Source organism: Thalia democratica, chromosome 3, assembly GCF_965202585.1.
Source record: "Thalia democratica chromosome 3, ktThaDemo2.hap1.1, whole genome shotgun sequence".
NCBI classification, from domain to species: Eukaryota; Metazoa; Chordata; class Thaliacea; order Salpida; family Salpidae; genus Thalia; species Thalia democratica.
This window is the reverse complement of record NC_139167.1, coordinates 56,160,957-56,188,272: the sequence shown is the minus strand read 5'-3', so window position 1 is coordinate 56,188,272 and position 27,316 is coordinate 56,160,957. Positions and strand designations below refer to the sequence as shown.

Sequence of the window (27,316 nt, the reverse complement as noted above, 5' to 3'; positions counted from 1 at the left end):
ATTTGAAAAAAAAAGCTTCAAGTCTTCTGTAACTTCAGAGTCGGTGAGTTGACATGTTTTCAACCAACTGTACATGACAGTTGTTTTAACAAGCTCAGCATTATTATAACACAAATTTGACATCCTCTTCAATGTAAGGCTTATTTCAAATTTGTTCTTTGCAACTTTTTCCATTTGAATTATACATGTAGATTATATTTAACAGTATCATAACGATAAGTACTACTACTTGCAAAACTAAAATAAAAAATAACTGATTAAAAATAAACGTATATATTTGACCTACGTTTTGTTTTATTTATGTATGATTTATTCAACATCATAATCTATAAATCAATATTTAAAAAAGTTTATTAGTTTGAGCTGACCTAAATATTTTTATTCATTTACTAAATTTGACTGATTGATTATCCTTTAAAACTGATTAATTTTGTAAGACAAAAAACACTTATTTAAAATAACAAGCAATAGTAATAAAATTTATGCAACAACAGCAAACACGTTCAAGCCTAGAAAAAAACAACTGGTCTAGTTTTCGGACGACAATCTAAGATAGAAACCTGTCATTAGTATAGTAAATAAACTAGTTTAACAGAATTTAACAAATGCAGATTAAAATTGAAACCTTTTCAAAAAAACTAAATAAATATTGTATAAGTTGTTTATAAAACTTTATTACTTTTGAGTTCTCTACTAAAATCTGACAAAAATAACAAGATCAAGCGATATTGATGTCTATTTTTTAGATATTTTACTTTTGCAAAACAGTTTCATATTAAAACAAAAACTACCTTGTAGTAATATCAGCTTTTGTTTAAAAACATTTTCTTCTTAAATAAACTGATTTAATATAACGCAGCTATGTTATAAATTTATTACACGTTTTCCTTCTTGGCGTTAAATCATATGCAATATTACTACTTTTTGACAGAACAGTTACTTTAGTCTTGCTTAGCGTTTCCCATGGTCTGTAATAAAAAAACTTTTGTGAAGAATTTTGAAGTTATCAAAGTAATAAAATAAAATTCGAAAAAGCCCTCTAAATGTCTAAGTATTATATGCTAAACTTTTAACTAGATTCCAAACTTATTTTACAGCATATAAAAAAACCCATTAATAATAATAAATGTTTCTTATAATTTATTACAAACATGACAACATCTAAAAACATGAAAAATCATGCTGATACTTATAAACTTATAGAAATGTAACGAAAATAATATATTTAAAAGTGAAAACTTTTCTAGAATCAAGCAAACATTAGTCAAATTAATTCAGATGTAAAAGAACTTAAAAAAAGACAAAGACGCTTTTAAACTTTACAAAAAGTAAAATATTGCATTTGAAACGTGAAATAAAAACTCGTTAAAAATCTTCAAACAACGATTAATAATTTCAACTTGATTGTGACGTCAAGAAAAAAAAACTTTCAATCGTGACGTCACTCGTCGGCGACGACGACGGCGTTCTTGAAGGAGAAGGGTTCGAAGGGGATTCCCTCGCCCCCGTAGAACTTGTTCTGGAACTCGACCCAGTGGAGCCTGAGCGCGTGCAGGAAAGCCGACAATCCTTCCATCGCCAACAAAATGGAAACCGTCAGCGTGGCGAAAAATCTGTGTGACGTCATAATTGAACTTAGGAAGAAATTAAAGGTGATCAGGTTTTGAAACTCTATTTAATTTTTAAAATAGAGCATTAAGACAGATTCTTTGTTTTTTATCTTGATAATAATTCTTGAACTGGTTTGTTTTTTCTTGTGTGTGAAAAAAATAGTGTTTGTAAAAGGTTAATGCCGTATGTTAAACATCTTTATTCGTTTTTTATAATAAACAAATTTAAATGTTTTATAATTGAAAACTTTTATTTATTATATTCCTTGGCGGTTTTAAGACTTAACTACTTTTTGTTTTTTCAATCTTCAAATACATATCGATTAAAAATAACTTTATTTAAAAACTAAACAAATTAAAGGCTGAAAATAAGATAAAAAACGATTAAGTCGAACTTTAACACTTAGCTTAATTTATCCTTATATTGTACAAATATAAGATAGTTCAAACAAACATGAAAACAAGGAAAAGCCCGATGGTTCCTATGAATCCGTTCATGGTGAGACCGATGTGAAGCACCATGTTCCACAACACTTCTGACAGTTCTGTATTAATTGTTGGTTAAATTGAATATTTTTTGACTTAAAACTCAAAAGTACACCCACAAGTTGTTTCTTTCAAATTTAAATGACTCAAACTTGAAAGTTTTCAGATTTTTTTTTCAAACTTAGAGTAATTTAATGCTCAATCACAGTAAAACCATCATCAAACCACAATCTAAAATTAACTTTTATGTAAATTGCAACAAACGACAAACCGGAATGAGCAAGGGAAAGGGCCCACAATCTGAGGTATGAAGCGGTGTGAGAAATGCAGGATAGTGAATACTCTATCGTGTGAATTATTTGCAATATCATTATCTCGCTGAACTCCTTCTCCTGCTATTTATTTTGACAAAAATTAGTCAAAACTTTCAAACATATTTATTTTTTACTTCAGAGTGTTGCAAGTTAAAGATTTTGGTTTTTGTAGTTTCAGAACTGTAGTTAATACTTTTTGTAATCATTGATTTAGTTCTACTAGTTAATTAAAATATTATGAATTACTAATACTTAAAAACTATTTAAAATTTGTATTTTTTATTCTTATAAAAAGGTATATATAAAATAAAAAGAAATATTTTGGATTAATATATATCTTTTGTTGTATAAATAGCTAAACAAACATTTTCCTGTTGATGAGCCGAAATGTCTGTTGATTCGCTGCTGGATCTCGCCAATTGATCCTCATCAATGATTGGCTGGTTGTCATCGCCTTCAAGCATGCCGTACTGTTGTCATGACAACTTGTTATTTTACTTTTGAAATTTCTCAGATAAAAAATAACAGGGTTGCCACTCTTTGAAACAAAAAAGCCAGCCTGAGGTTATGAGAACATTAAAAAAAATACAATTTTTTTAAAGGTTAGCCTTAAATTTAGAAAAAAATCATCCAAACTAGCATGAGTATTGCAAAAGAAAAATCAAACAAGCCTGAACCAGTCTGAGTTTTTCATAAGTTTCAAACTAGCCTTACTTATCCTGAATGTTTGGCAAACCTGTTGTAATAACCTTTTTTATACTTTTGTTCGGGAAAACTCAAAAAAAAAATTTATTTGTTAGTATTTTAAATATTTTATTTGGTTGATAGAATCACACGTTTTTCATTTGAAAAGAAAGATATTGAAATTTTTTGATAAACAAACAGGGTTGCCACTCGTTTTTTCAATTTTTTTTCCAGATTTTTGAAATTTCTTCCAGGTTTTTAAAAGTACACATTTTTGGGTCTATTTTTAGTTTTAAATTAATTTCTATTTAAGAAACTGTGTTAAATAGTATAAAAGTATTGAAAATATACTGAAAAGTTACTTTAAATGTGTTTTTTAATAAAAAAAATTTTTGATGATGACAAAAAATCCTAATTATATGTATATGTATAAATTATAATTATATGATAGATTTTTTGTATCAAAACAAAATTTTACAACTGAAAATATTAAAATTATTAAAAATTCCAGGTTTTTCTAGGTTTTTTGATCAAAATTCCAGGTTATTTTCAAAAATTCTCAAATTCCAGGTTTTTCCAGGTAAAGTGGCAACCCTGAAACAAAGCATCAATTGCAACTTAAATTTTTAAACAGTAACAATAAATTTGCAAGAATTAAACTAAACTGCCTAGATAAATTAAGAACATCAATTATTTCGTTTAACTTATTAAACCTGAACTTAAAAATAAAAATTAATTAAAAGTAATGTTTATAGACTATAAAACAAAGCTTAGGGTTACTTTTTTTAAGTAATTATTTTAGTACCTTATAGTTATATCACTGAAAATTCTAAAAACTTATTGCTTTTTAAAGTTTTAATGAAAATGTTTTGTTTTATCTTTTAAAGATAATTAACTTACAAAAAAAAAAGTCAATGGCCCTTTTAACTATCCCTTTTTATAATAAATACTTGTTATTTTAACTTTTAAAACAATTAACAACCAACTATAGTTCAAAACAAATTCAAAAGCACTAAAAACATGCTTGAAAAGTTCTTTTTTTATTTTTTTTAAATATACTTTTTGAATAAATCTACTGCAAGCTTCAATAACAATAACTCAATTAAACTAAATTAAATCAATTTTATGTTAATTAGAATATGTTTTAATATAACTTAATATAAGCTTTGTACTTGAATAAATGAAAATAACACAAATTTTATTACTTTTACCATTAAATACCATTTAAAGCCAACAATTATAGAAATAATGTTTCCTATTATTTCTTTATAGCTGTTTACAAATTTAAAAAAGAATAGCTGAATGCTAATATAGTTGTAATAGATTATCAAAAGTCAATTCTAAAATGTAATTACAATTTGTGACTTAATTGTAGTTTATCCATATTTTAATTAAATAAGGCATGATATCAAGTCTAAAAATGTAATGTTTTTTAAACCAAAATTTTAACTAAAAAAACTAATACCTAATCAAAATTAACCAAATGTTAGATGTCGTGTAGTTATGCAGACTTAAAATACTTACACTGAACAAGGAAAATGCTAAAAACACAACCATGCAATTAAAATCATGCAAAAAGCAGCAAGTCTCGCTCGTAATAAACCTCTTTGTTGAGTAACTTGGGAATTTCAACCTGCACTTTAGTGATGGAGCTCGCATCGTCTGGTTTTTTGTAGCCGGGATTCTCAACTCCGGTTTGTTTTAGCAAGGTGTACTACAAACATGCAACACGTTACAACAAGCATGTATGTGTTAGTGAAAATGATTGAAATATAAATAAATTTTAAATGTAAATTTGGAAATTTATCCACATATTTTAGTTTAAGATGTTAAAAAACGTGCATTAGGTTAAAGACTATTAAGAAATATTAACTTTCTTAATGAACATAAAAATGTTAAACTCGGAAGATTGTAATTTATTTTTCAGCAAAATAGTTACATTTAAATAATAAAGTATGACTTTAGGTTTTGATTTTAGAGAAAAAAAATGTATATGTAAAACAAATGATTGTATGAAGTATGAACTAAATGGTTAAAACGAAAAAGTTGTAAACAAAAATGTATATTTTGAGTCAAATCATAGTTCTGATTTAATTTAAAACAAGAGGCAATTAAAAATATATAAATACTTAAAAATGAACTTAACAAGATTTAAATAAAACTGCTAACATTTACCTTGGAATGGAACAGTTTTTTTTTTTTACTATTCACTTTCAACGTTTATTAGTTATAAAAAATACTCTTTATAGCCTGTTTGCACAGTTTGATTTTTCCATTGAGTATTATTATGACAACTTTATTTTGAAAAACCGACAATGATTTAAATTTATTTGGGCTACAAAAACTAAAACATACCACAATTGTGCATTTTTTTAAATGTAGCTTTCATTAAAAGTAAGGTATTACCTTATCCAAAAAATAGTTAATTCCATTTTTAGTATATCTTTATACTAGTTATTATAAAATTATATTAAGAAGTCAGATATTAAAATTCTAAACAATTTTAATTTTTTGAGGTAAAAACTTTGCTAGAAAAACAATATTGTGCAATCATCTGTTTCTGTATTTTTACAATCAAATACTGATTAGTTATTTGAATGTACATGCGAAATACAATGTCAAATTTACAGATATTTATACAACCATTTTATCATTTCACTACTGACTACACAACACATGTTTTTACAGTTGCACCACGTTTGTTAGTAAATTTAAAATGATTATAAAAAACGATATTTCTTTACTGAATTCTTTTAAAACACATACAACACAGATGAAGCTTTTATCCGAACAGCTTTAATGGAGTTTGGTTTATTTACGACGAAACATAAATCAATATAACTAATACTTTATTATTCTTAAATATTTCTTTAATCATAACGCTAACAAAGGTTGACTAGAACCCTTTAGTAAGTTATATTTCCAAAGACTGGAAAAATTTCATTGAGGCAAATGCATCAATTTCCAAGGTTAATCAAGTTAAATATTGGAAACTAGTAAACAATTATTCATCAAGATGAAACCAAAAGTAAGTGAAAGAACCATAAGTAAACTCGCAGAGAGATTATGGCAAAAACTTAAATTTCAACAAAAAATTGTAGTTTTTCAAAAAAAAAATTAACAAAAACGATTTTCTGTAAATTTACAGCACAAGTGCATCTCCAGAAAATGTTTAAAAACTGTTCTCCAAAACAGTTATCAAAAACAACAAATCAACGAACCCTCCTGTTCTTCTTCCTCCTGTGCACGTACTCGACGGCGGGGTGTGCCAGCAGCATCCACGGGATGCAGACGACGGCCAGCACCACCACCACGTTCTGCACCGCCCCCTGGTGGCTGTACAGCAGCGTGTGGTCTTCGACGGACGGCTGCGTGAGCATGAACATGTTGATCAGGCCGATGAGCAGCGAGGGCGCGCTCTGTTTGATTGGTTGGTTGGGGAAATAGTATATAAGGATCTGATTGGTTCAAACTTTGCGCGTTATAATATTGCTTAAAAGTTATTTACGTTCTGGATTGAAAATGTTTTAAGTAACTGGTTTTTTTTTAAGTGTACAACTGAAACAAACAATCAAAGATGTTTGTGAAAACTAAACAAACTTTAAAGGCCACAACTCTTGTTATTATTATAATACAAAAATTACAATAGTGAATAGTTTGTATAAAATGCAAAGTTATAAAAAAAAAGCTAATAGAAATATTTTTTAAACATCTGAAATCTTTTTTTTAATAGATATGAAACTTTGCTTAACACACGTAGTGTATATGTCAAGTAAAACATAACTAACGGATGGTTCCTGCCATACGAGCCACTTGTATATTATTATGGCGCACAAGTAACCGACTATGCACAGCAAGAATATCATCTGGGGTATCCACTCACAAAATATCTTCAGGTAGTCCTTGAAGTAGCTGCGAAGTTGTTGCAAGAAAATGTAAGTTTGGAATAATCTCGTACATGTAAAAAATCAAACAATTTTCAAGCTATGGGATGCTTTGACTCAAATTTTTATAAAATTCGTTTAGTGCTTAGTGTAAAAAGTTAATTTTAAAAGAGCAAATGCTAATTTTTTAATTCAAACTTTATAATCATAGTTGTATAACTGACCGATGAAAAATATACGAGATTAAGAGCAGACAAATGGTGTTTACTTTTGAGTAAAATTATTAAAAAAAAAGAATAAACATACAGATGATTGAACAGAGCGAGAATGAGACCGAAAAACATCTGACAAAAACCGAGAATGATGGCTGACTTCATTTTGTACGAATTCTGGAAAACTATCTTGTTTTCAGCCGATTGCCATATCTACATTTGTTTGTTTTTAAATATTTGGTTTTAATTAAAAACTCACATATCTAGAAATGAGGAAATAATGAACTACATAGCTCTGAGTTAGTACGCATTATTTAAAGAACTAATGAATAAACTAAATGAGTGAATGATATTTATAGAAGCTTATCAGTTTTATTAAATTAATTCAGGCTAAAAAAACTTGAAACCAAGTTAAGTTATATATTATCTTAATACATATGTAAAAACTAGATAAATATTTTATTTGGGATAACGGAACAAACAGCAAGGTTAACGAACGAAACCAATCAAAACTACTTATTATTTTTTTTTAAATACTGTACCATAAATAACAAAACCAACTGGGTCCATTCCGAAAAGGTACGGGCTTCCTGATTGGTTGTAGTATTGATCGGGGAATCCCCTAAAAACCCCGGGCACCACAGGGTCCAACTGCGCCTCCGACACGTTGCCAAGGAAATTCTCACTGAAAATATTAAATTATTTGGTAAATTTAACTATTGGAAATCATAATAGAAAAATGCTTGGTTGTAAAATTTAAAAAAAGTTATGTCAGAAGGAGTTTTTAAACTATTCATTAATTTTTTTAAAAATAAAGTTAACTCTATATTTCTTAATAATCATAAGTTTAAATTTTAAAAGTTAATTACTAACAATTTTTTCAACACAACTCGCTTATACTTACGTGTATCCCATAGCGGAGGCGTTCCAAGCGCTGCCGAAGATATTGAAGCTTCTGGAGAAACACTCGTTGTACAGCAGACCGACGTACAATGAGAACAATCCCATCAGCAGTATCATGTACCTACCTCCGAACGCCATTCCCACTATCTGTTTTGTGTAGTTGTATGTTATTGTTTTATTTATTCTTATGACAACAACTTGGCTAGTCTATACACCCAGATTAAACAGAGTAAGTAATAGTTTTTTGATTTATCTTTAGTTTTATAAATTCTTTAACATACACAACAGAAAAATTTATCACTGTCAATACAAAAAGCTTTGAATTTTAAAAGACAATTTTAATTCATAAAGAAGAACGAACAATGTTGATAATTTATATTATATCATATATAGCTCAGATTTGCAACATATCGAGCTGAAAAAATAATCCTGACTTTTCGATCAATTTCTTAATTAAAACCAATTCAAAAATACATAAACAAAGACTTTAAACTATGTAAAGTTTTCAATTTTAACTCTATACAGGTTAAAACAACAGTTTTGTTGCTTTATTTAATCATATAACTTCCATTGCACCATTTGAATCATTTATTATCGATGTATATGCAATAAACAGCTCTATAAGCAAAATACTTGTATCTCTACGACTTAGTAAATACACACGTGAGATCAAAGAAGATTTTAATTTTTTCCAAAAATTCAACTACACTCTGAAAAAATAAGAATTGCAAAACAATCTTTTTTTGAAAATAAAATTAGCAAAATGTAGTTTATAGGATGATAAACTTTATCAATAAGAGCATTTTTATATTTGATTTCCTGATTTTTCCTGACACATTTTCAAAAACCCCCATTTTTTCCAAACTTTTGTCATTTTTAAACTTCTTTTCTTGACTTTTCCTGATTTTACTGACCCTGTATCTACCCTGATAGTTGTCACTAAATAATCATTACTGTTATATATCTATTAATGTAATAAATTAATATTTTAACTGATTAATATAATTAAATAAAACAAACAAATACATTTATACTATAACTATACACTATCAACTAACTTCTCCCATATCTTTTTTGGCAAGATACTGTTTTTCTTTGATGACGAACATCAAACCGAATAGAAACATGAGGAATCCGTGACCTATGTCTCCGAACATCACACCGAACAAGAATGGAAAGGTTATGATGGTGAACGGTGCTGAAAAAACATAAAAATTTGTATAACTAACATAATATGTGACTTTAATTCAATTTGTTCTTTGAATCTAGTTGAAAATTACTTTTGTTATAAAAATATTCATTTAAGTTTTTTCAAACCTATTAACAAAATTGGGTTAAAGATTGTAAAACTAATATTTTTCAGTAGAACACTAAACTTCTATAAGTCATCGGCTTAAGTTTAGTTATATATATTACAAAAGCATTTCACAATAGCTATAAACGTTTTTATGGTGTGATGCACAAAAATTATTTACATAACCTGAATAAAGTAAACAAAAATACAATTGAACTTGAACTGTTTATTTTGCTCTAAAAATGTTTAACCACAAAAATAAATACTACCAATAATGATTTAGACAATTTTCAATGCTTACAATTTTACTATATATTTAAAACTGTTTTTTATAAAATTCAGGGTTGCTACTCGTTTTTTCAAAATATTTTCCAGGTTTTTAAAGTACACATTTTTGGGTCTATTTTTAGTTTTAAGCTAATTTATATATAAGAAACTGTGTTTAATAGTATAACAACCTTGAAAAGATACTGTACAGTTACTTTAAATGTGTTTTTTAATAAAAAAATTTTTGATGATGACAAAAAAATCTTATATATATGACAGACTTTTTGTGTCAAATCGAAATTTTACTACTGAAAATGTTAAAATTATTTAAAATTCCAGGTTTTTCCGGGTTTTTTTCAGAATATCTCAAATTCTAGGTTATTTTTGCCTAAATTGTCAAATTCTAGGTTTTTTCAGGTTAAGTGGCAACCCTGAAAATTGTAAGTTTAAAAAACAAGCTTTTTAAAGATAGGTTTCTTACAAAAACTAATATTATAATCTTTTCAAGTACCCTGATACTTTTTTTATGAACTTTATGTATAAAAAGAACTTCTAATAATCAAACAAGTAAATTGGTGTTTAGCGATAAGTAAAATAAAAAAACAAATAAGTTAACGAAAAGTTAGCTTTATAACAGAAAGTCCCTTTACAAATACTAATTAGCCTGTTACTCATTTTAGGTTTTATACTGACTTACTTACAGTTAAACTAACTATATAATTAATAAAAATAATTCAAACAAACAATACAAACCAGGGTTGACTTCTTGGTAATTCGCAACACCGAAGGCGTCGATGATGGCCTGAAAGCTCGTGGTGAACGAGTTGTTTCTGTTGAAGGTCGGCGGCTTCTCGGACGTCTGTACCTCTTCCAGTATCGCCTGCACTTTCGATCCGCTCACTTCCTGTGAATTGCGGGTAAGTTCGGTAAAAAAAAATATTTTAAATTTTTGATTTATATAATATTCCGAAATAGAAACAAAGTCAACTGGTGTTAACATGTTTAGCACTTTACTTCAATTTTGCATACTTATAGTCTATGTTTTTGGTTTAACATATGGTAACTATATACACAAGAACCAATATGCTAATTTTTTTTAACTCAAAAGTAAGTAAAAATACCTTACAAGCAAACAGATGCCTTAAAACAAATGTTCACATAATAAAAAAAATTGAGAGAAAATGAACATTAAAACAACTAACGCTTCCATACTGCAGTGCTTGCTGTATCAACGGTATGTCGGCGGTGGGGCACCAGACTTCAGCTATGAGGCAGTTCTTACCGACGTCGTTGTTCAATAAGTTCATCGAGTGGAATATGGCCTTCACTTTGCGAACCTGAACAATTTAGTTGATGTTTATTACATTTTTATTTACTAAATCATCTATCAAGAGACTTTATTTTTTTAGAAAAATTAAAGTTATACCACCTTGTAGTTTTTATAATTACTTAAATGAAGGAAACTTTTTTAATATTATAAACTGTTTTGATTTACCTCGACAAGTTTTTTTAAATGTTCAATGTTGAAAAATAGTCGTTAAATAAACGTTTGTCTTTGTTATCTTTTATTGACTAAATTAAAACAATTTCTGTAATAAATTTAATTACCAAATAGCTTGTCCTAGTATTTGAATGAAGAGGGGGCGTGTAAGATAAAAAAAACTATTGTAACTTTTTAAACATGTTTTCTAATTTCTGTTGTCAACTTGTTTGAAAACTTGCAAAACAAGTTTTGAAAAATATAATAAACGTAAGAATTTGTATACAAATCTGCTTATTTCAAAATTAAGAAAGCATCGTATTACCATAAGAATACAGAGCTAGTTCGACGTAAAAATGAAAGGCATTTAACTTTCATAGTGCTAAATCACTACAGAATAAGAAATAATAATCAGATATAATAATTTTACAAAATTTTATGTAAACATGAAGAAAGTATTCAAGTATTCAAAGGTGCAGTTTTAAAACCAACATCAATTCGGTTTGACAACTTTACTACAAATGAAACCCACCTTCACAAACCATTCTCTGATATTTACGGAAACTTGGCTCAACAGAAGTTGCCTGTGATCTTCACTTTGATTGAGAACCTGATCAATTTTTTTCCTTGATTATACAAAAAAAAAAGTTAATTATCATATTTTAAATATAATCATGCAAAAAGTTATGGTAAATTTAGTTTATACTTTAACTTGTAAATGCTGGCTGAAGGTTTAACATTATTTTCAGTTTAGAATTGTTAAAAATAAACAGCCAACTAAATCTCAATGGAAACTAATTAAATTTATTACTGTTTGCACTCAAAAGTAAACAAAGCATGCTTTCACAAAAAAAGAAAATTTTTTGGATGCAGTCTAAAAAACCAACACTTTAAAAGTAAAAACTTAATTCCTTATAACTTTAGTCATTACTGTTTTTTTTAGTTTTAATTTAGTTTAATTATATATGGATTTCAGGTTAAAAAATAGAAGGATAAAGACAAACGCTTTAAAAACAACGTTTTAAGCAAAACTAAACTAAAAGGTAAACAAAATCAATGAAGCTGCTTAGTGCGCAGATACGTCATTATGACTGAAGGCGTTTGAAGTAAACGTTTTGTTTTCCACACGTTAGCAGCATTTAAGTGAAAAAGACTATTTCTTATAAAATAATTTGTTTATACTTTTTTTAGTGTTACAATTTTTATAATGCATAAAACCAATAGTATTGCTTTCAAAGGTAATTTCATCAAAATGTAGCTATAAAATATATATATATATATATATCTTGTTTGTCAAAGTTTCATGTATAAAGTTACTTGTAGCATAAGATAAACATACTTTAAATAATTAGAAAATGTAATAAAACTTTTTTAAATATGTAAGCCTGATAATACTTTGTAAGCTTATGCAGAAAAAAGAAACGAGTAATCTTTAAAGCGAATAGTTTTTACAAAATGTTTGTTTGGAACTTTGTTTTATTCTTATTTTAAATACAAAAGTAACTGGAAACAAAGAAAATTCTTGATGAGAAAATTTATTTTGTTTAACACGTCTTATCAATTTTATGTATAAGTATATAAAGTAATAAACACAGTTTTAACTTGTAGTAATACTTAATATTTCATTTTAATATACAATTAGATTTTTATTAATCTTACTTAAAGACTAAAGCTAGTTATTCTAATTTTAGTTTTTTTCAAAATATTACTTAATAATTTATAATGATTCAGGTATTTTAGTTCTGGAATAAAGTTATAATAATTATAAATGTAATAATTTTAACTATTAACTTACAAATAAGTTTTAAGGTATGGCTGAAAAAGAATGAATTTAAAGTTACTTATAATACACACTATTTCAACATCAGCTTTTAGTGTAAAAAGTCTGTAAAATGTACCAAGTAGTCTTAAACACATTTATTAACTAGAAAAAACGGTAAGAATTGCTTTATGCCTAAATCTTATGAAAACTATAGTTCCTATTTAATTTATGTAAACATTTTACGGAGTTTTTTTTAGATACTCGCAAAAAAAGGTCTTTAAAGCCGAAAAAAACTTCAACAAAGCTATTAAGCTACTAAAAACAATAAAAATATGTAATATTCCAACATAGTAACTTATTGCTTTATGAATTTACAGTATTTAATTACTGAAAAAATATCACAACACAAAACACCTTTTACTCAATCAATTAGCACAATGTCAAACCGATAGAGCGTAATAACAACAAGGTAGCCACATTCGACACAAAAATCCATCCTTACTTATAGAAAAAAAAATATATATTTAATATTTGTTATGAGCCAAAAATTGCTTTTAACCCACAATTACCAACACAATAACAGAGAGACTAAATACAAATAATTTTTTAATTCAAAAAAATAGCTTAAATATACCCTAACTAACCTTAGTTTTGTTAAAAAAAAGTCAAACTAGCTTGAGTTAGCAAGAGTGTAGTGTGGCAAACCCTGTCACAAAAAGGAAAGCACTACATTCAATGTTTAGAAAAAGGAAAAAAAAAAATTTAACCAAAAAACACTCAAACAAAACAACTAAAAAACATACTTTCTCAACAAAAAAAAACTCTTGCTTTATGAGCATTGGTAAATTAGAGTGTTCAACCACCACAATAGTAATACAACACAAAACATCTAAAACACCATATAGAAATTATAAATTCAAACAAACCAAAAGATTGATAAAAAAACAGAAAAGCACTACACCGAGTCTACAACATGATTAAAAAAGATGTAAGCAAAAAAAAACTTGTAAAAACAAAATATGAGCATACAGCAGTTAACTACTGCAATAATAACCCAAAAAAAATTTATAACGTTGACAATGTGAACAGAAGAGTGGCAACAGAAAGCACTACATCTAACAACATTCAACTGTATTCACGACATTCAACATTCACAACAACAAGTAATTCTCACGCTTCTCAGGTCCTCCAACCGGCTCATCACCCCCACGGCTATCTCCCTCCTCTCCTGCGACGTTTCCGGGCACGGGTACAGTGTGGCGTGCAACCTGTTTGGGGGATTCCCACGTTTATTCGTTACCTTTGGTTACCAAACTATAGTTTGTTGCTAAGGTACATAAAGCTTAAAACTTTTTGCACAGTTTAGTCAGTAAGAGTAAGATCTTACCTACTAGCGTTAACGAAATGTTATCAGGGTGACCATCGGTTATCATTAAAGGATTTAAAATATTTTAAGTACAAGCTTTCATGCTCAACTTTAGCAAAAAAAAATCAGGTAAAAAGAAGTTTACTAAATTACTGAACGAATGTTTTGTTGCGAATTTTGAATAACATATAACTTTTTTTTAAGTATACAACATTCAGTTCTTATCTAATTTTCATTATTAATATAAATTCGTAAAGTTTTTTTTTTGTAAAAAATTTCAGATTTTTATACAATATCAAATTCCAGATTTTTTAGTAACAATTAAATTTCCAGACAATATATCATAGTGTAAAATGGCCACCCTGTAACGTTTATAACTAGTTTTAATAACATATTAGCATATTTAAACTGTAAAAGCAAATTTTAAGACTGTTAAATACGAATACCTAATGGGTTAACATTATTCAAACTTTTAAATTAAATTTTTACACCATGTTATATTGAACTGCTGCTAATTTTTTTAAAAATGAGTACAAATTTATAATTTAAAAATACTATCAAAAAATAAACAAATAAAAACGAAAAAAAAAAAAGTTGTATGAAAGAAGAGTTTTATAGAATTTTTTTTTTTTCAATTCAAAAAAGGTAAAAACCTTGTAGTTTAAATTTAAAGACTGTTTTAAACTAGGTAAGTAGATGCTTTAAAAATAATTCTTTAAATGGTACTAATCGACTTTATAAAAAATATTCTTTAATTAAAACAAAATATTGTTAAGAACTCCAAAACAGCATTTAGTTCAATTTCATAAGAAGCAAGAAAAAGAAGAATAATTTTTAGTCCTTAGCAATCACACATTTAAAAAAATTGCATTTAAAAAAATAAAACTTTTTAAAATGCAATACATAAAGTACATTGACACAAATCTTTTGATGTAGTACATAAAACAGAGTTTAGAATTAATTTTACTTTTTCACTTTTTTTTTATGGTAAAGTTTGTTAAAAAATTTGGTATTTTAACAAAAACAATATTTATACATACAGGGTTGCCACTCGTTTTTTCAAAAAATTTTCCAGGTTTTCCAAATTTCTTCCAGGTTTTTAAAAGTACACATTTTTGGGTCTATTTTTAGTTCTAAGTTAATTTCTATATAAGAAACTGTGTAAAATAGTATAAAAACTTTGAAAAGATACTGTAAAGTTACTTTAAATGTGTTTTTTAATAAACAATTTTTTGATGATGACAAAAAAATCTTATTTATATGATAGATTTTTTGTGTCAAATCGAAATTTTACTACTGAAAATGTAAAAATTATTAAAAATTCCAGGTTTTTTTACCAAAATTCCAGGTTTTTTTCAAATTTTCTCAAATTCCAGGTTTTTCCAGGTTATTTTTGCCTAAATTGTCGAATTCCAGGTTTTTCAAGGTTTTTCCAGGTAAAGTGGCAACCGTGTACATAATCAAACCTCATAAAACCTAATATAAAAAACAAAAACAATAATATTTTTTTTAAGAAATTTGAATATGATAGATAATACTTGAATATATTAAGTAAAACAGAAAAACCAAAACAAAACAAATAGATAAAGAAGTAACAAAAAAAAGTGATATCATGTGCAAAAAAATAAAGCGATAAAACCCTGTTGCCATATAGTATCAACTAACTTATGAATTAGTAACAATTATACAACATAGCTTCTATAAAAAGATCTAATAATTAAAAGTCTACAACAAGCTACTTTACCTAAGTGTTTTAATAATTATACAACTAGAACTTAAAATGTTAGTATCAAATTGTTTTTAATTTTTTTATACTTTTAAACATTTATACAAAGTATGAAGCATTGAAACAGTGTAAATTAAGATGTAGATTTTGTACAACATCAACTTTGATAAACATAAAATTGGTGAGTTTTATTAATTTGAAACATGCTCCGTGTAAATTGATAAGTTAATTAATTGTATATTTTTTAATCTTATTTTTCTTTATGTACTTTTAATATTTAATTTATATTTTCAAAAACATTTTTGATGCAAGGTTTTTCAATAAGGTTGTGAAACTGATTTGAAAGAATAATAATTTTTATTTCTTACACTATACGTTTTAAACTCTTCAAAATTAAGTTTAAAAAACGTAAACACTACTTAATCATCATTAACAATTAGTTATTAATTTTACACACACTAAATAACTACTATTATGAAATTATATATCTAAGCAGTTACCTGAATGCTGGTTAGACAGTAAAAAACAAAAAACCATAAATTGAAAACTGAAAATAAAAATCAAGCTATTTAGTTAATTATTTTCTAAAAATAAAAGCAACATATTTTTACAATGTGGTTAATAACTATCCAAATTTGTTTTACTTTAGAAATCATAGCTACAAGATAACTTTTTGCAAACTTACAATTTCTTAGAAGTTATTACAGATCACTTACAAAAATGTAAGTATTATTACTGTTTGCTTTCATATAACAAACTTCTATAAAATTTAAAAAACGTTTTTTAATTATCATTTACAATTACTTAACGTCAATAGAAAAGTGTAACTTAACTGTTCTTTTTTAAACAATAAAACAGTAAGAATTTTAATAACTAATTGGTTGTTAAGTAAAGGTTTTTTATATTAACACTAAAACCACAACAGGAAAATAAAGTAAGACTGTTTATTTCAATAAAAGATAAATTAAGCAGAGCATTTAAACCTAGTTCAATAATATTGAAATGATAAAGGTGATTGTATCATTTATGAATTGAAATAAATCGTTTTTATTGTAGATTAAGTTTATGATGACTCAGTACAGAGTTTGATTTAGCGAGTTCTGCAACATTAAAGTATTACTCTAAAAATTTAACTAACTTAATATGATTTAAGTTAAAAAGGTTAGAAAATACAAACACAAAATATCTGTAAATAGTCTTATTTAAATTATTAAATGTAAACAATGAAAATTCTAGCTGCTAAATAAAGGTAATAAATAAACAGAAACTAGTTGTTAAGCAAGATTGACATTTAAATAATAAAAATTCAGACATTTTAAGGAATACCAACAAAAACATAAAGCAATAAAAAAACGCTTTTAAAAACAATTAATAAATCTCCACATGACAACAAAACTTTCAAGTGAGACTTTGTAAGGTAAAGATTGAAAAAAGTAACAAAAGTATTAACAAAGTTCTTAAATAAGTTGCCAGCAAAAGAAACAAGCTTACAACTTTTTGTTTTAATGCTGCTAAACAGCTGTTTTGGCTTCAAAGAAATTCAAAAATTACTATTATAAAAACTATAAAACAACTAGTATATTTAAAAATAATCAATATTACAAAACTTACAACCAAAACTTTAAATAGAAATTCAATACAATGATACTTATTTATTTTAAGCATGTTATACTTTTGAATAAATTTTTTCTAAACCAAGCAGAAATTTAGACAAACTAAAACAAAACAAACTGAAAATTTTCTGTAATACATATTATTATTAATTAAATATTGAAAGAGTGGTAAATAGATAAAAAAATAATTAAAATGGGTAAAAAAAAGGATTTCTAAACTAATATAAAGTGTATTGTTCAGTTTACTTAGTTTTTTGAGAATAATAAGACATCTATGTATTCACACCAAACAAACAAAATTAGTACTTAAATGATGATAAAAACTTAGATTAACTTTTCACTATATTAAAACTAAATAAATATTAAATTTAGGAGTTTTGAAATAGAGATTAATACTTGTTATTGTATTACTTGTTTTATATTCTATTAATTTAAACTCTTATTTAATTTATATCTAGTGCTTAATAACTTAGTGCATAGCAATAATCTAAAACTTGACACACACTTCATGCAAAACTTATAATTTAAAACATGCTGAAAATTATTTTGGTTATTAATAACACACTATTATAAGTAAAAATAAGTTGCCACTACTTAAAACAAAAAAAAAATACCAAAAACTAGACTGTTTTTTATGGATGAAATTTTAAAATGTGTATTTTAAAAAACATTAGATTGCTTATATGTTTGTTTTAAGAGATCCGGACGAAACAAGCTTGTTGAAATATAAAATAATAGAAATTTACAAGACGTACATTTATATGTGGTAAAATGATAGCACAGTTTCACGGAGTTTTTCATAAAGCTTTCTAGCTACTCAGAAATTAGAATGACATAAATAAGAATATAAAATAGTTAAAGCAGAAAGTGGCATAAACTTAATAGTGTTGTACTAACACGACTTAAATATGATTGACTAGTAGAAAGTAAGTTGTAAACTAATTTGGGTTTTCTTAAAGTGTTAGCCTGATTGTCTGAGGTAGAAAAATAGATTAAGAACAATTATTATTTATTTGAAACGTTTAACAGATATTAATCTAAAAAAGTATTCAGTCATAACTGTTTGAGTTTTTAATTCTCAAGTAACTGTTATCAAACTTTCAAAAAAATCATCTAAAAATACTGATATAAAATGTGAAAGTTGAGAATGTTCAATTTAACTAAAAACTTTTAAAGCATTCATTTCTATTTCACACTCTATCAAAATAAACTGAAATTAGTAGTGTGTTTTCTATCATAAAAAAATCCTTAACAAGTTTCATTAACCTGATTTGTAGCGAAACCTGAAGGCGTGTGTTTATTTGTCATGCAAACAAAATTGAAAAAAAAATTATACGTCACACGTATGAAATTGATTACGATATTAATTGTGCAGCTTAAGCTTAATAATAAAATGATGAATTTCGTAAAATTGAGATAAATCAGCAAAAATAACGAAACAGACAACAGGGTTTTGACATTGCAAAAGTTCGCAACGCAGTTTCAATAATAGTGACTTTGAAAGTAACGCTGAAATTGCAAGTTTTATTGATTATTGAAAAACCAACGTCGTTAATTTTTATTGCTTTTGTGCTTGTCTAAACAGCAAAATAAAAATCTACAAACAATTTTTTTTTTTAATAAATTATAAATAAACTTGCATGTTTCGAGCATTAATTACAAACCACACCAATTAATTGCATTAAACATATAAAAACTTCAAATAATTATGTTCCACACTTGCTTTCTTACTTGACATAAATAATTGAAAATAAATAATTTATTTATAGTCTATTGCAAAAAACTTATGTTGAAAACTTTCAATTAACTTGATTTATGATATCAACTAAAGAAAAAAATATAATCAAACATTAGGTAATTTCCTTCATTTACAACAAATTAAATATTTTAGTGCCTGAGTCTTATTGCGTCTTGTACTTCAGAAAACTTAAGTATAAAAACATAAGAAGTACATTAAATACTAATTTTTAACATCTAACTTAATGCTATTAAACTTATCTGAAACCTCAGAAAAATTACAGAAGGCTGCGGTTATCAAAAATTAAATTGCCAAAAAAGGGAAACTGACTAAAGTTTGATCTTAACAGAAAAATCAAGTAAGAAAGCAAACACGGGTCACACATTTACCAGGGTGGCCTGATGGAGCTGCTCCTGTATGGACCTCTGCTGGACTTCCACCACCTTCAAGTCCGCACTGTTCAGCAATCCTATCTCCTCGTAAGTGTTGCAGTGGAACCTTCTCGGTTACAACATGGTGGTACAAAAATAAAACGTTGTGAAAAAAAGTTAGTTATAACATTGGTGTACTTGTTGAAATAAAAAGCGGACGGAGGTAAGGATAAAGCGGTGTGTTTAATAAGTATTTTGAAAATTTTTTTAATTTCGAAACAAAGTAGACAAAAGATTTGTTTCAACTAAACTGTAAACAAATGTATACTAACTATAAAATACTAAAAATGTTTTTAAATAAAATAGCAATTAAAATACTTCTTGTTTGCAAATATATTGATATAAAATATACATTTATATAAGTGTATAAACAAAATCTTGCAAAATTCTCACCCCTCGCAAATTTTCTTCACCCTGGAGCGAAGTTGCTCACCTTGAAAGAAGGCAATGAACACGACCTTGTTAACTTGTGCGTTCTGTATCATTTATTTATTCTAATTAATAAAAACATTTAAAATTAGTTGAAAAAAAAATTCCTTAACACAATCTTAATCAAAAATTGTTTGATAGTAACAAAAAATGTTTTCTCGAATACTAACATTTGATCTACATTTTTTATATTTTTCAATGTTGTAACTAAAGTAAGTTGAGTCTAACTAAAAAAATTAAGTTTAAAACTAAAAGCTTTTTATACCAATGCATTACCATTGAGCAACAACCTTTTTAATTCATTAGTATGTAAGCAAATTTTTAGGTTTGAAATAAATTTAATGTTTTAAAAATAAAACAAATACTACAGTTAATATATTATAAGGTGAAACTTAAGACTGTTTGTCTTAAAATGACATCAATTTATGTAAACAATGTAATGATTCTTTAACAAATTTAAAAGTGCATTGCTAGCAATGCAAGGGTTGGTTTATATTTGTAGATAAAGTTTTTAAAAAAATACTTAACAAAAAAATTACTAACAGTAGCGGGATCTTCCAGGGCCTGATCGATTTCGGCGTGCTTAAGGAAGACATTTCCCCTGCAAGCTCGCCACAGGACTTTTTCGAAGGAGTGCACTTTAGAACGCAGGATAACTCCCGCCACGAACCTGCATAATTATCAAGTTGTAAAAAAAAAAAGGAAATTTGTAGATATTTTAAAGTTATTTGAAACTTATTTTACTTATAATACTTTTGGTTTTGGTTTTAAGTTCTTTTAAATTTCTTTTATTTTAAGTTCTATTTATTTAGAGCTTTTTAAAATAAGTTTCTAGTTTAACGATCAAGAAAAATCAGTTCATTAAATGCTATACACCGTAAGATAAAAACAAAATTATAAGTACAAGTTTTATATATGTTAAGTTTAGTTTACAATTTACATTGTTACTACAAGCAACTATCTTTTATCTTACAACAACAACAGAAATCGGAAGCTTCAAACACCTGCGATGTACGAAACTTTTCAGTAACTTAAGAGTTTCAAAACATTTATATAGTAACTACTTGATTACACTAAAAGTAGAAAATCTGATTCGAATTCATCTGAAGCTGTTAGCTTAACTAAAACGACATCTTGTTTATAACCAGCAACAACTAACACTAACTAATTACCAAAGCAAAATTTTGAGAGCCAACTACAACAAACTTTGAGCTCATTACAGTTTACACGTTACAAATATTATCTATCATATTCGTTAAATTAACCCGAGCTAAAGGCCTCCTCCCTATTTATCTATAGCTTTTCAAAATAAGTTTCTTATTTAAAGATCAAGAAAAGTAAACTTATTAAATGCTATACACCGTAAGATAAAAACAAAATTATAAGTACAAGTTTTATATATGTTAAGTTTAGTTTACAATTTACATTGTTACTACAATGAACTATCTTTTTATCTTACAACAACAACAAAAATCGGAAGCTTCAAACACTTGCGATGTACGAAACTTTTCAGTAACTTAACAGTTTCAAAATATTTCTAAAGTAACTACTTGATTACACTAAAAGTAGAAAATCTGATTCGAATTCATCTGAAGCTGTTAGCTTAACTAAAACGACATCTTGTTTATAACCAGCAACAACTAACACTAACTAATTACCAAAGCAAAATTTTGAGAGCCAACTACAACAAACTTTGAGCTCATTACAGTTTACACGTTACAAATATTATCTATCATATTTGTTAAACCAACCCGAGCTGAAGGCCTCCTCCCTGCCCGCCTTCAATCAGCAGTTCGTCGTCTCCATTATTAGTTTCTATGTTGTCCATCTGGTATATATTCTACTTTTTATTATTTTAGTAATCAAGGAGCACAACGAAAATAAACGAGTTGTGAAAAAAAGGTAGCAAATTATCTAATTTTTTAGCCAACAATATGTGTGTAAACTTATCCCAAACTAATTTCATTTAAAACAGCTTAATTTAGTTATCAGTTAAAGTTTTCCTTTTTTTTAATTAAAGATGCATGTTTTTATATTTTTTCATATACTTTTTGTAGGCATGGTATAGTGTTGCTAAACATGGTAAATTAAACACTTATAGAATTATTAAGTATAAACAAAAAAATAAAATATTTTAATTGCGTAAAGATTTTACCATAGCTCTTTGTTCTTCTCCAGTATTTTAGTAAAACTGAATAAAAAATGTTTAACTTATTTTAGCTAAAATAGTTTTAATATTAATAATTTAGTATTACACATTTTAACAATTTTTGTAACAACATTTTTTGTAAATAAACAATTGCTTATGCTAAAGTTATAAACACTATTTCATTTTTTTTCAAAACTCAAACAAAATAAAACAGTTTGAAAAAAATATAAACAGAAATTTTGCACCAATTAATGCATAGGTATTCTAATTTAAAATTATGGAAATAAAAGTGTAAGCTAAAAATATATCAACTTTCAATTATACTTCAGAAAAAACTCAACAGTGAAATTTTTAAAACTAAACCTCCTGAAAAAAATCTTGAGCTCTTTTCAGTATTTGCTTCATTTCTGTGAGCTCAAGAAATTGCTTCTTCAACGTGTTGTGATGGTCGTTGAGATTTTTCAAATCAGATTCGTACTTGGAAAATTTTTCCTAAAATACATAATTTTTTGTTGACACTCAACTTAATTGAAGTTTAAATTTTTAGATAATAATTTTGATACAATATTTTAATGCAATATATGGACCTATGTAAAATAGAGTTTATTAAATGAAACTTATCCGAATGTTTGTTTGAAAAAATAAAACTTAAAATTTCAGAATTTATTTTGAAATGAAACTAATTACATTAAATATTTCAACATATATAGCTTAACTTGAGCTTACATTTATTAAGGCCATAAGGTGTAAATCACTTTCTTTAAAGTTAGTCTTTTTTATATATAACACTAAGCTACCAGTTGTTTTTAAATACTTTTGAATTTACAATGTAACTGCAAACAAAGCTAGAGAGTATATAAGATTTTATTTACAATCGAAACGAATAAAACAAAAAAAAAAAATTTCACTTATAATCTATCACCTTCGACAGATTTTAAGAGAATGATCTTAAATTTTCTCAGTCTGATCTTTAATAAATTTTTAAAAAGTAGAAGCAGTTTTATTATAAAATTTTATTTTAATGTAAAGTAAACAATAACCTTTTTTTTTTTAATTTAAGGTCATTAAAATCTTTTTTTTTTCAAAAATCTGCATCCTACAAGATGATCTTAATACTAAAAAGAAGACTTCATTAAAAATTGAAGTCAATTTCTTTGAAAATGGAGAATGAGATAGATTATTAGTGAGCTTTTAATTGTTAAAATTAGAAGGAGATTGCTTAAAAAATGAAGGGTGAGTTAGATTTTTAGTGAAATGGCCTTTTTATGGCATTTTTAGTTTGAGCCTTCCATTAGGAACTTATTGAGGTCACTGACTTTGATATTTATGTCTCAAAAATTACTTTGAATTTTTTCAAGCGGTTAAAAATTTCTGATAGCTAAGATAAAAATCAACGAAATAAGATCAACTTGTAAAAATCAAGGTGGACCCCATTGCTCTTAATGTAAATGTTTGTAAATTGATAGAACCGCTATGGCATTTGTGTTCTTCTAACATTCAGATTCAAAATGATAAACTCACAGAACATTATATAATTGTAAGATAAAAATAATTACAAATAACTGAAACTAATTATACCTCCACGCAAATAGAAGCTCAGAAGCATAAATGAGCTTTGATAAGTGAACTTTTATGAAAGTAGAAACTTTTATGAAATAGTTTTATAAAATACAAACCTCCAATTCGAGCTGTTCTCTCTTGTTTGGAGTGTCAGGAGTACCTCCGTTATCTACCATTTCGATATTTTCTTTTTTCATTTCACCATTGAGAAAATCTGTTTCATTAAAACTCGTCTTTATTACTAAAAAATTTATTACATAACATAGCCATCATCTAAAACTGTTATACATAAAATCAAAAGCTAAACAAAAAATACAATAGCTAGTTTTTTTTAATTCTAAGTAGATTTTTCTGTAGCATACTAGTCAATTTTAAATTGACTTCAACATAAGCAAACTTACTCAATCTCCTTTCCATTTCTTCGCATCTTCTCACATCTTCAACATATGTTCTTTGAAATGAATTTTCCTCAGAGTTCAACTGCAGAATGTTTAAAAAAATATGTTACAGCTTTATACAACTTGTTCATACAACTAGAATAATCTCAGTTAAAAACTAGTGAACATTTTATTTGAACTTTAATTTAGGTATGAATGATATGAAATAAACCAATTGTTGTACAACAGGTATTAAACAAACATCTACAAATTGAACAAGGCCAAGCTCTCCCAGTTTGTCCACAGTGGCAAAAGCAGCTTCACTCTGCAGATACAATCTGGCGAGGCATATCTGCTCACTACGGAACAGTGAACCCATTTATGTTAAATTAGTGTTTATCTGCACATTTGATAATTTTTTTTACATTTATATCATTTATAGGTCACTGACAAGCTCTAATAAACCTTGTTTAAGTGCGACATTTTAAGTTAAATGACAAATTGTTGAATAAACTTATATTATAGTTATTTATGACCATTTTAATACTATCTTAAGTTAGCTTTGCATTTTTCAAGCTATTTTATGTTTAAATGTTATAAAGCAGTCATGCCAGTTCAAAAGTACAAAACCATGTTTAGATTTTTTGCATGAAATTTGTTTCTTTATTTAGTTTGTCATAAGGTTTGTGTTTACAATTTTTAAAGAAAACTAAGTTTATGGAAAACATAAAGATGATAGCATTTGCAGTTTATCAGGAACTAGCTTAGACAACTTTTATAACTCTTAGAGTCAATAACTATTGAATTTAGAATGATCAATTAAGTATTTAACTTTGTGTATGGTTATTAATAAAACTTTTTATTACTAAAAAATAGAAGGTATTTTAAGATAACCAAACCCAAAATTCAAGTAAACAACTTGCTTATTCAAAATAACAATTAGCCTGAGATTTAAAAAAATAAAATATACTATGAATCAGCCTGAGTTTTTCAAAAATTGAAATATTCCTGAATTAGTAAAAACTTCTTTTTTCAAACTAACCTATATTATTTTGAATAGCCTGAGTGTGTTGAAACCCTGATTTTATATAATTGACTGTACTAGTTTAAGTAATGTTTTTAATTTTTAAACATATATGAGGTAAGCTTATAATTTGAAAAAAAAGTGGTAACTAGGTTAAATTGCTAATTTATATGTTTATTACCAATTCTAAGTCTTTTGCTAACTGACTACTTATTACCTACGAGTCTGTCAAAGTTTCTTAAAAGGGTGCAATTGCACTATTATAAGAAAACTTTTACTTAATTAATCAGTTTTATTTTCATTTTTAACGTTTTCATAGCCTTTCTTAATTAAATAAAAGTTCTCAAACATATTGTTCACTAATCATATCATTTAAACATTTAGCACTATATCAACTATGAAATTATTATAGTGATATTTTAACTTCTTTCAAAACTGGACTATAAAAATTTAGGTTTATTTTATATTATAAAATCAACTAATACTACCAGAACTGTCTATGATCATTACAATTTAAATTCTGAAATTTTGTTTTTTATTAAATAAATTGTAAGTTAAGGACAAAGGGGGTAATACACTTTATTTGAAATTTAGTTGTATCTTTTACATAATTAATTAACTTGTTACTTTTTACTGCTTTTGAAAACTCAAAGTAACTTTTGAGATATTACTGATCAAAGTTGAGAGTTCAATAGGTTCATTATGGATGGAGCAAACTAAAACAGCAAAAATAGACTATTTCACTAAAAATCTATCTCCTCCTTCAGTTTTTGAGTAATTGTTTAAAACATAATATAAAACAGATTTTTTTAAATTTTGGATTATATATATAATAAAAACAAACAAAATTGTTGTTTTTAATTTTGGTCACTTTTTTTTCAAAAATCTATTGTGTATAAGTTGTTTTTAATATTGAAAGGTAAATTTTTCTTGAAAAGTTAAATTAAATTGCTTTAAAAAAGTTTGAAATGAATTTTTAGTGAATTAAAAAAAAAAATTGGCCATGGAAACTTTTGATTTATTACAGTTGTATCAGAATTTTGTATTAAACTAATTATACCATAAAAGTAAATTAATTTTTTTAGTTCTATAAAAGTAACTTACAGTGTACACTCTTAAGGATTCAAATAAGAATCTATATTATTTTTGTAAAAAAATGTTGGACACTTTTCTTATGGCTTAATTTATCTTTTCTTATGTTATTGAAGATAACTTAAACTTTCAGGATATTTTTCTTGAAATATGTAGAAATATCTTCAACAAGATTTTTTTTAATTCAACCTAAGTTTTTTTTTGTTGTCAAATTTATACCTGACATTTTTTATTTAATTTTTTATTTTAATTCATGTGTTGTACATCAGCTTAACTTAGACATCTCCTTTATAATTGTTATGTTAATGATAGAGCAACTGTAATATATAAATAAATTGCTTCTAATAGTAATACATCTTATTTATACAATACAATTATATATTTATTTATTTATTTACTGTTTTAGGTTTGAAGATAATTGAAATCTTGTTTTTCTTATAACAAAGTAATTGTAGGAGTAAAGCTGGAAATCAATCAAATGTTCTGTTCTTTTCAAGTATTATATAAGTTGGTACTGGTAAGTTTGGAGTAGTCTTTTTCTTTGAATTTTTTGATTTTTCTAAATATTTCTAACAAAAATAATGATTTCAATGAGGTACTGGTTTATTTAAATTTGCTACAGCTGATCGTGAGTCCTCTATAGTGGCAGTGATCACATAAATGGATTGTCAATTCTTTTTTTGATGAAGCATTGGCAGATACCTGCTTAAGAATTTGAGCTTCATGATTTTCCCAGACTTTGTGGTTTTTAGTGTTAGGATTTCAACCTTGTAATTATTTTAAAGTTAATGTAGATAGTTTTTATTTTTAGTTTATTTTAATTAGGGAACCCATTCTTTGAGTCAAAAAAAAAATTGCCTTGGGTGACCTTAAACTGCCCTGAACAATCCTGAGTTTTTTTAATCGTTTTAAAAA

General features: G+C 26.4%; 1 protein-coding gene across 5 annotated transcripts; it reads right to left on the bottom strand.

Moving 5' to 3' along the window:
• Window positions 1–1,127: 1,127 nt before the first annotated feature.
• On the bottom strand, window positions 1,128–24,687 carry LOC145831533 (V-type proton ATPase 116 kDa subunit a 1-like). Of its 5 annotated transcripts, none has more exons than XM_082938813.1 (22): window positions 24,548–24,687; window positions 24,310–24,388; window positions 24,025–24,122; window positions 22,712–22,840; window positions 21,951–22,027; window positions 20,743–20,869; window positions 20,164–20,246; window positions 19,729–19,837; window positions 11,667–11,744; window positions 10,857–10,991; window positions 10,408–10,558; window positions 9,152–9,291; window positions 8,095–8,240; window positions 7,752–7,875; window positions 7,285–7,403; window positions 6,883–7,006; window positions 6,316–6,513; window positions 4,698–4,808; window positions 2,776–2,880; window positions 2,368–2,491; window positions 2,065–2,155; window positions 1,128–1,613 (listed from the first exon to the last, which is right to left on the bottom strand). In XM_082938813.1, the coding sequence occupies exons 1-22, from the start codon at window positions 24,662–24,664 to the stop codon at window positions 1,442–1,444; spliced, it is 2,637 nt and encodes an 878-aa protein (XP_082794939.1). In that variant the 5' UTR covers window positions 24,665–24,687; the 3' UTR covers window positions 1,128–1,441. The 5 variants fall into 5 exon arrangements, with proteins under 5 accessions (XP_082794939.1, XP_082794940.1, XP_082794941.1 ...); XM_082938814.1 differs by having other exon boundaries at window positions 2,368–2,488; XM_082938815.1 differs by lacking the exon at window positions 19,729–19,837 and adding an exon at window positions 14,071–14,164.
• Window positions 24,688–27,316: the final 2,629 nt, after the last annotated feature.

Bases quoted from the DNA above. Each gene is read 5' to 3' on its own strand.
- LOC145831533 (XM_082938813.1), bottom strand. From the start codon at position 24,664: ATGGGTTCACTGTTCCGTAGTGAGCAGATATGCCTCGCCAGATTGTAT. The intron at 7,876-8,094 runs GTAAGTATAAGC...TAATATTTTCAG, and splicing joins GCCTCCGCTATGGGATACAC to TGAGAATTTCCTTGGCAACG. The intron at 2,156-2,367 runs GTTTGTCGTTTG...CAATTAATACAG, and splicing joins CCTTTCCCTTGCTCATTCCG to AACTGTCAGAAGTGTTGTGG.